The sequence below is a fragment of the Pleurodeles waltl genome, chromosome 3_1, assembly GCF_031143425.1.
Source record: "Pleurodeles waltl isolate 20211129_DDA chromosome 3_1, aPleWal1.hap1.20221129, whole genome shotgun sequence".
Taxonomy (NCBI): Eukaryota; Metazoa; Chordata; class Amphibia; order Caudata; family Salamandridae; genus Pleurodeles; species Pleurodeles waltl.
The window spans coordinates 1,683,707,206-1,683,721,452 of NC_090440.1; the positions used below are offsets into that span (position 1 = coordinate 1,683,707,206).

The following is a 14,247-nucleotide window of genomic DNA, read 5'->3' on the forward strand; positions in this document are numbered from 1 at the left end:
CCACCTTCTTTCACCACCTTACACATCCTGCAACCTTTTCTAACTCTTGCAGGTTCAGTATTCATCCCTGCGACCCCCATTTGTTAGTTTTCCAGTCTTTTTCTTTGATCTTCGGGTTACCTTCCTAACTTTTGGTTTGGGTCAAAGTCTGATGAAAATTAAATCTGAGTACCCACAAATATGTGCAGATGCCTGCCATCTCTAACAACCTGCACAAATAAAGCACTATGCCCAAGGGTCTGGAACAAGGGATGTGTGGCTGCAAAGCTAGTTCTAGCTCCTTTTGACTAGTGGAAGTGGGCACATAGCCACACTCACTGCCTGAGCTGACTAGTGGAAGTGGGCACATTGCATTCTCATTGTCTGAGCTGTGCCCATACTGCCTCAACAACCTTTGCCTAACTTGTCTTTCTGCCCTGCTTGAATGTTTCATTGAGGTCTCTCTTGCAGGAGCCAGGTTCAGTCAGGTCAGTGCTGACTGACAGTTGGACCAAATAATGTATACACCATGCCTGTGTATTCAAATCAGTGAACTGCCTTTATAAACCCACTGGCTTATTATAATTCAATACAACTCATCAGCAATAGCTTTCAGGGTAGAATACCTTAATTAATACCACCAAATGTGTTGCAGCCTTCAAAATACAAGTAATACCATGTTTTGTTGTTAAAAAAAAATGATTCTCAACAGGTTTATATATATTCTCTTGTACATTGTCTTGTGCCAGCTACAGGATCAAGTTCCTTCATCAGGATCAGGTCCAGAGGTGGCTGAGTGACTTTTCTATAAAACCAAAGGACACACTGGGTGTATAACTAGTAATCACTCATGTGGAACCTGTTGTTTGTGTCTCTAGATTAGTATCCGTCCTACACCTTGTTTGGGGAAACACAAGAAGTTACATCTAGGAACCCAGATAGGCCCATCGCAAATGTCATTGATCATACAGTAAGATGGATACCACAACCCGTGGGTGAGGTTTTCCACCTCAGATAGTTGCCATCGCTACATCAATTCAGGAAGGACCTCAAGACCTGGCTCTTTAACTGAACACTGAGGACATACCCCACAGTGCCTTGAGACCCTATTGGTGAGTAGTGCGCTCTGAAATAACTTGATTGACATGGTGCGAGAGAGGACGCAAGAAATCACACGTAGAAAATACTAGGATCTGAACTGCAAGAACTGCAGTACAGCTAAGTAAGTCAAATCTCTTGAAATGGATCAGAGGAAAATATGGGGAAACATACATATTTTGGTCAGATTAAACACTCTATCAGCATGCTAGGCTTCACTTTTCCTCCAAAACGTGGAACAGGAGGTATTTACTGCACCTGCTAAACATTGGGATTACCAGGTGTTGTAAGTTAGACTTCCTGTTCTGACCTACTCATAATGAAGGTCTAAGTGTGTTAGAACTTGTAAGAAATTGGTTTACAGTTTAGGGGGCTGGGGAGTGTCATTAACCCTATTAACCCTCTTGTAGCTTGGCACTGGCAGGCAGGCTTAATTTAGAAGCAATGTGTAAAGTATTTATGCAGCACTTCAAACAGTAATAAATTGAAACACAACACAAGAAAAATTCTACACCAATTTAGAAAAATAGAGTAAAATGTAATAATAATTTAACAACAAAACAACAGAAATCCAATAATCAGAAGCGGAGACATGCAATTTCAAACTGAAAATAGCTCCAAAAAGCACAAAGGGGGTTATTACGACCCTGGTGGCCGGCGGTAAGCTGGCGGTAACACCGCTAACAGGCTGGCGGTGTTCCACCAGCTATTATGACCGTGGCGCAATAGCCACGGCCATACCGCCAGCCCCTCCAACATACCGCCAGGCGGTCATAATCCCCAGGGCAGCGGTGCAAGCACCGATGCCCTGGGGATTATGAGTCCCCGACCGCCAGCCTGTCCGTGGCAGTAAACACCGCCATGGAAAGGCTAGCGGTAAGGGGACTTGGGGTGCCCCTGGGGGCCCCTGCACTTGGCATGGCAGTGCAGGGCCCCCCAGGCATAGCCCCGTCGCGCATTGAAATGCGCGATGGGTGCTACTGCACCCGCTGCACATCAGCATTGCCGCCGGCTCTATTACGAGCCGGCAGCAATGTTGATGTGACTTTTCCGCTGGGCCAGCGGAAAAGTCATAATAGGGAGCCAGGAATACCACCGGCAATGGCGGTATTCTGGCTCCCGCAGCATCTGCGGTCTTTTTGAAAGACCGCCGAGGTTGTTATGAGGCCCAAAGTGTCAGTAAAGACACTGGCTAAAGCAATCAGCTGGGCCCACTGAACAAAAGTACTTTAAGTCCTAGTTACAAAGTGTTGCAGAGTTCTGTGTCACAAATGCATCTCACATCTGCAAATTCTAGGAGCTGAGAAGCAGAGATGTGAGGTCCTCCGACATCATCAAGATGCTGTATAGGAGAAGCTTATGATGTGAAGGCCTGCATTGAGGCTGCGTCATGCAGTGGTGGTTGCTGGATGGCTGCCAACAGCGATACGAAGTCCTGCACTGAAGACAAACCATGCAGCGGGCCTAATGCAGAGTTTGATGAGGCAATGCATTGCGCAGTGGTTCTGATGTGGAGTTTATGGTCAGCGATGAGTCGCCCTGCGACTCATATGCGTCTGTTCTACTGGGACCACAGCTGGGGTGGTAAAACACCTTCAGGCCCACTTCCAAGGGGTAAGGCCTAGGGTGGTACCAATTGGGAGGGTAGGACTCACAGCTGGCAGAGTCCAGGGGCTGGCTAGAAGGTGGAGGAAGCCTGTCTGTCCATGAGGCTTCTGATCAGGAGGCCAGCCAATTAGCCCTTGGAGTCACTTTTGTGGTCCTGGGTTCAAGAGGCAAGTTTAGTCTTTCACTCAGGGAGGAGGGCAGCAGAGTGGCAGTCCTTCAGAAAAGCAGCACAGCAGTCTTTCTTCTTAGTCTTCCACAGGTCCAGATGTGTACTGAAGAGTTCGGGTCCAAGGTACAATATTTATACCTGGTGCCCAAGGAGAAGCTTCTAGAGGTTTTCATCCCCAAGATGTGCTTTGAATTTCTTGACTTCCTGCCTTGGACTCAGACTGCCTGGGGTCACAATACACTAGTGTCAAACAGTTTTTGAGAGTACCCAGGCAGGGCCTTTGTGGTGTGCAAGTGTGGCAGGTGACAGCTCCTCCCCCTTGGTAACTTAGAGTAGTCTATCCTGGTAACAGCTAGCTTGTATTGTCTCACTGTCTGGGAGCAATACACAAAGAGCAACTGCCAACCAAACCAAGTCTTGTGACTCACGATAGAGGGAGCAAAGACCAAATAGTTGTAACAACAAAATGCCAGCTTCTTAAAGTGGAATTTTCAAAATTGTGACTAAAAATCCTCCAACTTTAACATTAAAGAGGCCTTTTAACTACAATTCTTTAGACACCAATCATGAACTCTCGACCTTCTCCCAACTCAAAGTTATCATTTATTAACTGTAATAAAATAATCCAGTGTTATCCAATGGAAAGGTAGGTCTTGCAGCACTGAAAGGCAAATTTAGGAGCTTTTTCACTACCAGGACATGTAACACTTAGAAGTACATGTCCAACTTTTTAAATACACTGCACACTGCCATATGGAATGTGTGGGGCCTACCGCAGGGTTGACTTGTGTATTAAAAAATAAGGTTTGGGGCCTGGCAAAAGGTTTAGTTTGCTAGGTTGAAATTGCAGTTTAAACCTGCGCACACAGGCTGCAATGTCAAGCCTGAGACAAGTTTAAGGAGCTACGTAAGTGGGTGACACAATAAGTGCTGCAGGCCCACCAGTAACATGTAATTTACAGGTGCTGGGTAGATGTAGTACTACTTTATGAGGGATTTACAAGTCAATTAAATATGCCGATTGGATGCAAGCCAAATCTACCAGGTTTAAAGTAGAAAGCACTTTAGCACTGGTTATCAACGGTAAAAAGCACAGAGTCCTAAGGTCAACAAAAACAAACTCAAAAGAAGGTAGAAGCAAAAGGTTTGAGGGTGAACCTACAGAGCGGGCCCGGTCCAACAGACCTGGGAAAATAATGTACTGTACAATTTTTTTGATTACAAATATAAATTTGAATCTGCATTTTTATATACACTGGGTACAACTAATTTTACTATACTTCACATGCTTTTAGAGACTGTTGGTCGATGAGTTTCATTGATACAGTTGATCTCACTTAATGATGCTACAGTTTTTGACAGGAAAAAACGTGCTTTCAGGAAAAAAGTAAAACAAACTCTTGAAGCAAGTTTGTGCCTTTTTATTATTAAAGGATTAACAATACCTGATTCTGAAAGCTGGCATACCGCTTTAGATGTTTTACAAACTCTGCATGGGACGTATTCCTTACAACAATAAGAGCCATTGTTCCATCATTTAACCTGAAAAAGAAGATTTATTCAAAATATTACATGCAGAGGAAACATCTGGTTAACAATAGAACATTCTTGGTTGTTTTAAAAATAGAACTGCAGCATCTATATATTGCACATATGAAAATGACATACATCCAATAACCTAGCACAAAAAGATTCCTCAGTACCTTCAGATCCAGCACTGCCAACAAATGTTAAAATTATGGCTTACTGTCAGACCACCAGTATAGTTTCAGACCAGGCGGAGGCACAGAGTCAGCCATTATATCCACCTGGGATGATCTACAACTCAAAAACAGAGTAACTGCTTTGTTACTTCTGGAATTATCAGCTGCATTTAACACTGTCCTCCACCACCACATGCTACTGCAAAGACCTCACAATCTTGGAATCCTTTAAAATGCTTTAAAAAGGTTGCTTCTAATCTCAAACAGACAAAGTGTAGCCTACATACCCCCTTTAACATCACTTCTTCACATACAACACTGTAGTTTTCTGCAGGATTCCATTATATCCCCTCTATTATTCATCATATGCCTAGTCCCCTTACCAGATCTTGGTAAATCATATAACCTCACTTGTTACAACTATGCAGATGACACCTAAATCGTTGTAAAAAAGGAGAGCACCGAAGAATTCCACAATTCACAACTCAATGACCCTCTTTGTGCTATAAACACATGGACAATGAATAAACATCTAAAGCTCAATATCGCAAAGGCACTGATTATGACCTGTGGACAATGGCAAAAGTATCAACCAATCGCTCAATAGCCTAAGGAACGTTATGACCCTCCAACATCAAGAGAAGTTAGAAATCTAGGAGTAACCATGGATTCAGACCTATCCTTGATGCCTCACGCTAAAAACATCACAAAGAATGCCTTCTACACAATGAAAACAATATGTCACATCTTCCCATAGCTTGCACAGCAACATAAACTGCATGCCATTCTCACACTCGTAATCTCCAAGCCTGACTATGTCAATATCCTATACTTTGGAGCACCTACATTCCTTCATATGCAAACTAGAATTCATCCAAAATGCTGTCACATGGCTTCTTCTCCACCTTGACTCAAGAAAATGCATGACTCCAGTCCTGCAATCAGTCCACTGGCTACCTACAGTGAGAAGGGCAATGTTCAAGGAACTTTGCATTTTCTACAGAGCCTCCCAAAGAAAAAAAAACATTATAAAGCCAAGTTAAATTCAAGCAATATAAACTCAACAGAACACTGCGCTCCAGGTTTGCAAAACTTATCATCATACCACCTTACACAAGAAATCCGTAGGAAGTACTGCTTTCTAAGTACAAGTTGTCAAGCTCTGGAACTCACTACCAGCCAACATTAGAAGCACTCAGGAGCATATACAATACAAAAGACAGTTGTAAACATGGGCATTTCCCAGATAACAGCACCACCCACATTCTGGCAGTCACACCCTCAAGCCCAATCCTCAGTTTACAACCCATGAATTGCGAACAACTCAACCAGCAAAATGATTTTGATATGCAAGAAGGCTAAGAAGGGCTGACACATGGTTTGCCATTGAATTATACAGTTATGTTCTTGCATATATAAGAGTTATGGCCCATTATTTACTAACACCATAATACCTAGTCGTCAGTAACAAATTATAACTTATACCTCCTAAATTCACATAAGACATATCTGCTATGAGGGATGTCTATCGCCAGCTCTAGACAGCCAACAAAACAGCCATAATCAAAGTAACAGGCAGGGACTAACTGAAGAGATATGTCACAAAAAAAGCTGGAGAATGTGGAGGACTTTAATATAGTTTACCACTGCAGGTCCCAAATATCTATACAATTTGACCACTTCTTTACATTTCACAAAGACACTCAGATATGGGATGATGATAAAGTGCCCATTTCAACAAAACTGCCCACTTCTCTTTCCCTACAGCAATGCCAGGACAAGACCACAACAATACACAATTTTTCAGATTAGACAACCCAGTGCAGTAATCAGCTAAGGAGACTACATCATATGAAATACCATAAAGAGACCTGCAAAGCTGTTCAATGCTACCAGCATAGTGAAAGTGATATGACTGAGCATCTGTCTCTCACTCATATCATCCAACACACTGCTACAGGCAGAGTACCATAACACGATAACTGCACCTCGGTGGTTATCATGCACGACATGGAAGCACTGCCCACAGAGGATCAGAACAAAGACAACATTCTTCCAACCCCACACCATACACAGTTTAGCGTGCTACTCATATAGGCAACGATTCAGGGCCCCACATTGGGGTAAGTGCTATATAAATGCTACAATACAATAAAATACAATACAAAAGTGGACCTTTTTACGAAAAGTGGACTTAATTACCTTGTTACGAAAAAAGTGCAACTTCTTAAACATTCTGATCCTCAGTTTAACACAGACTATGATTTATAAGGCTTGAATGCCCTGGTTTGGAATAGGCTGCGGCCTATGAGAAATGGAACATTTTTGTACATTCTTTAGGAATGATATATTAGACCAAAACAGCATCTTCATGCAAAGAATGATGGAAGAGCCAGGTTCTCAGTCTCCTCTTAATGATAGGTGTTCATTCGAAATTAATGAGCTGCTTTGCGCAGAAGAGAAAGTAACAATGACATCCTTGGAGGGCAGAGCCCATTTAAGGTCCTAAAATATTACAAGAAAACCTTACAAGAAAGCTCTTTAATGAAGAAGGTGTTTGATGGGAAGCTAAACACTTAACCGCAGCATTTTTCAGCAACTAAAGCTTATCAATTTTTTGCCTGTGATGTAAAATATACACCATATTTCCCTGCAAAACATTACCTTATATATGCAATCGTTTTATTGAATATGTTTTTACTGTTTTCTCTATAACACCAAAAGCACCAACATTAAACATACTCGATCACAGTGTATAACTTTATTTTATAATCAGTTTACGTTTAATAGAATCCTTCCAGAGGCGCCTCGAAAGCAGCTGAGAGCCTACTATATATGAAGGGTTTTTCCAAGTGATGATATATTTAATTTGAGTCCCTCACTCGCCACTTTAACAAACACTGCGTCTAGAAGAGCTCTTTAACTTTTCGAATCCTCATTCAGTTTCTCGTGTGTGAACATCACCAGAGACAACGCTCGCGAATTTGTACCACCGGAATCAAATACAGGACCCATGTCCTGCATCCAGCGTATTGAAGTTCATTTCCTTTATAGTAGGAGAGACCTGTTTAATGGTCCCTCTTTTAGATTTTCGGCGAAGGCCCAAGATGCAGTGTTTTAATCCAAAGGTTATCGAGTATCCATCCCACCGCTATTCCGAACTGATGCACCACTTCAAACCACTATATTTCCGCCATCTTGCACGACCAAAGCATGTGTAGGAAGCCAGCGTTGTCTAGCTTACCTTATAGGCTGCTACCAGAATGTGTCCGATATACGTTTGGCCGAACAAGAGGCGTGAAGCAGCCCGTCTATACATTTACATTGCATACGACGGAACGGGGAATTGCTAGAAACTTTTTTTTGCACAATGTAGAGCAACGGCCTTCTACCCAGCAGGCCTCAACTGTTACACGCACTCCTGTTTCCTGCTAGGTCTGAGGCAAGCACCACAGAGTGCCCAGAAGAGGAAGGACAAAGGTCATTCACCACCTACGAAATCAGCTCGGGGAATGTACCGACCTCTGGAGGTCGAAACTGGGAATCCACCCAAAGTCTTGGAGGCAGGCATAGTCACTTTAGGACAAGAAAGAGGGGTGCACTCAGCACTGCACTCTAGTTCTCTCAGAGGCTCCAAACTCATTGCCATCGACCAGGTCACCCATCAATAAGCATCCCCCCCTCAGTCCATCCAGGCCCCACAGCTGACCGGTACAGACCACACAAGAATGACAGCGACAAACGACGTGCTCTTCCAAATTACTAACCCAGCCCCACATAGCGCAGTGCCGACTTTAAGGTTGTGCGACTGGTGCTTCTTCACCAGGCACCAATCACAAGGGGGCGCCGTGTGCGTGACAGCCTAAGAGCAGCCTACAGAGATCTCTGTGCGGCAAGCATTTTTCAGGGCATAATAACAACGGCAATATAGCTCTGAAGATTACTTCATGTGGGGTATAAGATCTCTGATTTTTCTAGTCAATTTTGGCTCGTGGTAAAATAGCATAGTGGGCTGCTGGAAAGCACAACATGCAAAATGCAGGTCATAAAATGTGTATTGTATGTTGATAGCTCGAAGAGATCCTTTTATTATTTGCAGTTCATAAAATATAATTCTCCTAATGTAGTACTGGCAGCCCAGCTGTGAGTCCCATGCACCCTGTGCGAAGAAAACATAGTTATACCGGCTGATGAGCTGTAATAAGGTCGAAACCGGTCATGGATTGTGTGTGTTCCGGTTCAGGGAGGGCCTTGCCTGGCAGTCTGGGCTGGACTCTTCCCCACAGTAGCAAGGTCAAGACTGATTTGCATTATGGAAAGCTCGATGGCCACGTATCTGTCACGTGGCCCCATGTTGAGCTTGACACCACCAGCCAGTCCTGGTATTTTCACTAACTATACTTTCCATTCTACAACTTGTAGTTTTGAATTTCCCATTATAAATATTGATCAGAACGCCCTGGCATGCAAAGAGCAATCTGCTACAAAGCCCGACCTGTCAGGAGGTATCACGTGACGTGAAAGGGCCTCGGCAGGTATGTGGTTACACTGGGTGCATTTGTTTCCTTGTTTATATTCACGATCTGTATTTCGCACGGCAATTTCAAAATAGTGAATTTTCGAACTATTTTCAAAGAAATCTGTATATTTTAACAGCAAACATTAGTTAATGAGTTTTAGTTTTTATTTTTTTCCAAGTATAATGTAATTTTGCAATTTTACTGATAAGGGTCCTTCTTGTGACTTGAAAGCAATGTAGTAGATGAAATAGAAAAATGTTACAGTGGACAGGACTTTTCAAATCTATTTTAACACCTGGCCCTGGGCTACCTTAACGTGCTACACTCTCTGCAAAGTACGTTTTTAATTGATCAACATTATCTACTATTTCCAACTTGTTTTTTAGCCTTTTATACAGCTAATTTAGTGACAAGATAATAACTGTTTCTTCAAGATAAAGAAGAACTACTGTGTTCTGTGTTATCAATTCCCTAAATGATCACCTCACAGAAACAGTGGGTGCTGCTGTGCTGGCTTTAAACAAATCCTCCATAAAAAAAAGACTATGGTTCTCAGTCAGGATGCAATGACTGGAAACACACAGGTAACTTCACACCAGTCTGGATACTAGGGCAGTCCACTGCACAGGGCGAGCCTGGAATTAATTTTTTAAACCACACAAAAAATGTAAATTCCATCTGGCTCTCGTTACTCTGTCCCATGCATCTCCGCTACTGAAAAAGCTGGGAGGGTTGGGGGATAAATCCTCTGAAATAAGTGCTTAATTTGAGGAAAAAAAAATAAAAAAAATATGCACCAAGGCCCTTGTTAGGAGGCAACTGTAGCTTGCTCCACCCATTCCCCTGCCAGCACTGCAAATGAAAGTACCAACACAACTACGAACCATCACACTCCCATAAGTGTGACACTAGAGACTATTACATGCCCGCGGAGCTCTCAGAATGGCTTGGGTGGCAGGTGTGAGTCAGTTTCAATGTATACTGAATTAATAAACAACTATTGTTATGCTCATCTCTAAAATAGACAGATAGTGCATCATGTAGCAGAGCGTACTGGAAACCACCGACTCAAATTCTGAACCCAAATGATCTTGCCTTTGGGACCTATTAGCTTTGCTAATGCTTTTTACTGATGATGTATGGCATCCTCAATGCTGTACAGCAAGGAAAAAAGGGAAACAATAAAAGCGCAATGACATGGCTGTCTTGTTTTGTAGGCGCAAGCAGCACATGCTCATAAAATAACATGGGTGCTTTTTTGTCTTCATTTATTGATCAGAGTTCAGATAGTTTATTGATAAAGAACGTAGTGCAAACAGAGGGAAGATGTGAAGGAAGAAATACAGAGATAGAGGAATGTGGAGTTGGGGGGAGAAGCACATGGGTGAGAAAGCAACTTGGATGATGGTGGCACACAAGGGAGAGAGCAACACATAGGAGGCAGAGTAGAACCATATGGTCAAGAAAGAGCACAACACAAAGCGCAGCAGAGAGAGGAAGAGAAGCACAAGCACAAGCAATGGAAAACACATGCACTCAATTGCAAAAAAAAAAAAAACATAGTGCCTGTAAATTAATCAGTGGAAGGACACAAAAATGAGGGCATGCTCCAGGGTACTGACAAACGCAAGAACAGGAAGAACATTCCGCACAAATTAACAAATGAAAAGCAAACAAATGACAGTGACAATAAAGCCACCCAAAGGTAAGTTCTGAGCAGGCTCTACGTCCACTGTAAGCAGACAATAGGTAATTTTGCAAACAACTTGTGCTGTCTTGTAGGAGAGACCTGAAATGGGAGTGACGGAAGAATCCCAGTCAAGAGTTTTCCCACATTTAATCCAAGTTTGCTGGTTGTGCGTCTCACTCTTACAGGGTATTTCAGTTCCTCATCTGTTATCGCAGCGTCAAGTCTGTGACTTCCTCAGTCGTTTTGTTCTTCCTCCAGCCAGAACAAACAGGTTTGCGACTTGGCCCAGATTGAATGCCGGCCCAATGGTTTGCACATTCATGTAAACATTCTAACTTGCAAGGCACAGATTGTGCAGGGTCTCTCAGAGAAAATAAAGTGTCATCTAGGTAAATGGATACTCTGAAGCATAAAGGTAGGAGACTTGGTGCACAGTCTTTTGAATTTGCTTTGAGCATATCAGTCATGGGCTCAATAATCAATGTCAAGAGAAGAGGCTAGAAGGGTAATCCTTGTATGGTCCCCCTCTCAAGCAGCAGCTCTTGGAAATCACCCATCTGGTATTCATACATGTTTGTGGTATTAAATACATTAGCTTAACCATACTAAGAAGAGATAGCCCGAACCCAAACAGCTTCAGGGTCTGAAACAAACTTCCATCCCACTGTGTTGAAGGTCTTTTCAATATTTTTTGAGGTTACTGCATATTCCTGTTTACTGACATCTAGATTTTTTTTTCATGGGCTAATCTATATTATAACAGTGTTCTGTTGAGGAATGAGCCCTGACTGGTCTGGGTGCAATAGCCATGATATGAGCGTAATTTTCTATGTGCTATAGTTTCTAAATGCCCCTCAGGTACAGCCTCTCCAAAATCTACTCAGGTGCTCTAGGAATAAAGTAATGGATGGGCACCAGATCATTGGGAAGCCAAGCAACTGAAGGTTATGATGACACAGTCTTCCCTCAATGTCTTTCACCCTATGTTCTACTACATATGTCATCTCCTATAGCATAACAATGCTGTACCCCAGCCTGACAGATCAGCGGTTATGGTGTCATTTGCCACTTCGGTGACCTTAGTTCTGTCTGCAACCTTCTGGAAGCTGGCTGTAAGCAGATACAGTCCCATGGATGCAAAAACTCCAAACCAGACCTAAAGTAATTAATGGCCTGGGGGTAGATACTGACACTTGTGCATACTCTGCAACATCTATTCAAGACACTCTTCAGCCAGAAGTATATTGTTTGATCTTGTTCACCTGAAGTTAGTTGTGAATCATATCCTTCACCATCATTAGTATCCCCAGCTACTAACCATGAACACTGGAAATTCCTGCAGGGACAACACAATGGCTATATTTAGAGGGAGAGAAGGGAAATCCAGAGGTCTGATACTCCCTTTCTTACACCCTACACAAACACTACCCTTACCTGTCCATTGGCAGCATTCTCTAATCAAGGCACCAACAACCCAAAGCTTCCTAAAACCAACTTCCACTAGAAGGTCTTATTTCTATGAAGCTCTGCCTCCACCAGTCTTGCTGCTTTCAGTCCAGGGAGGTTGGGTATGGGGGATGACATTTGTTTACATATAGACCATGCAGGCCTCCTTTCCAACAGTTTAGCTTCAGTCTCCGACAGCCCCAGACAGTCCCCAGGGCCAGTGTCAGATGCAAGACCAATTCCCTCCATAAGTCACTCTATAAGATGCAAGACCAATTCCCTCTATAAGTCTATCTACCAGCTTTCCCCGTGTTTGTAAGTCAGCCTGCACTTTTTCATCCCTTCCAGTTAGGTTAATTTGTTTTTCCTCCATCAATGCCCATTTCAGCACATCTCTATGCCACTTAGGTATCTGGGGAATGAGAGTGCTCCTCCATCTCAGAGTCACCCAATCTAGCCAGGACCAGTGCCAACCTATGAAATTTATGGTGCATCTTTTTATCTTTTGCTTTTGGAAGTACTCCTATTATGCCCTATGCAGGCTCGGGCTCCAAAGTGGTACGCATGGCTGTCATTAATGTAGTAAAGGCTGTCAAACAATATTGACGTAGTGGATGGCAGACCCAGGCTAAGTGTAGGAAAGTGGCCCAGGGCGTTTGACCTATGGGACAGGTAGCAGCTCTACTGGGATATATCTTACTCAGCATTACTGGAGACTGGTACATTCTAAGAAGGAAACTTAATTGTAGCGACTTACATCATGCATTCCTCAAGACCTCCCTGATCTGTGTACACTGCTCCGGCTTTAAAGGGGTATTGATATTTTTAAAGGACCATTTGAGCCATGGGCAGTATACCCCCAATGGTTTTTATGATAATATATTTATCCCTATCTGCAGAGTCAACAATGGCACAGATGATTTTTGGGTAACACAAATGGGGAACGGGAAGCAGAGTGAGTTTCTAGTGGCCACTTGGTGACACGAAGAACTGTTATGATCACTAATGAGACTGAGTAAGTGATTTGACGCAGTGAACCACAGCAGTAGAGCACCTCTCTCTTGGAAGTGAGCTCACACAATTGACTGGAGTAGGCGGAGTGCTGAAAGAATAATCTAGGGGTAGTGGCACAGGGACAATGACCAACAAGTTAAGTGAGTGCTGAAATAACTCCACTGTCACCCAACAAAACCATAAAGGTCAATCGAAAAAGACCAAGTTATAGATTTCAGACACTGAGGAAATGAATGTTTTATATTATCTAAGCAGAGAGGTTAGGGAACACATAACAACGAGTGGAGATTAACTGTTGGACTGTTGAACCGTGGACAAGAGGATCACCTTTAAACTCCTCACCCACGCGCACAAAGCACTCCACAACACCGGACCCGCCTACCTGAACAACAGACTCAACTTCTACGTCCCCTCCCGCCAACTCCACTCTGCCAATCTCTCCCTCGCCATCGTTCCCCGATTCCAAAGCAAGACCTCCGGCAGCAGATCCTTCTCCTACCTCGCCGCCAAGACCTGGAACGCCCTCCCGACCCCCCTGCGCCAGACCTGGGACCTCCTCACCATCAGGAGACTCCTCAAGACCTGGCTCTTCGACCAATAGCAGCAACCCCCCTCCCCTCCCCTCAGCGCCTTGAAACCCTAACGGGTACGTAGCGCGCTTTAGAAATTTCCTGATTGATTGATTGGAAGAACTTAATATAGCTAAAGACAAGAGTACTGACTAGGGGCTATGTAAAAATGAAAATACATCTTAAATGTAATATTTGATACCATGGGTTTCTTTAAAGAGACTGTTGGTGTTGATCTGAAAAGCTAAAAAGGAATAGAGTTCGGAATGATAATTAATCTACACGACACCAGAAAGCAAATGAATCGCTCTGTGGTGATGAACAGTTGATCCTCAAACCCTCTGCGCAGTAAAGGTACATTGTCTTACTCACAAAGCAATTATGCATGGAGGTGGCACCTCGACAGCTGGAAAAGATGCCTGTTGTGAACAAACATAATTTGGAAAAAAAC

General features: G+C 43.2%; 1 protein-coding gene across 1 annotated transcript in view; it reads right to left on the reverse strand.

Annotated features, from left to right (window-relative positions):
- Positions 1-14,247, reverse strand: part of CERKL (CERK like autophagy regulator) — a 421,375-nt gene that overhangs the window by 109,394 nt on the left and 297,734 nt on the right. The window contains exon 11 of the mRNA XM_069225454.1: positions 4,300-4,396. Coding sequence (XP_069081555.1) covers positions 4,300-4,396 — 97 coding nt within the window. The remainder of the gene's footprint in view (positions 1-4,299; positions 4,397-14,247) is intronic.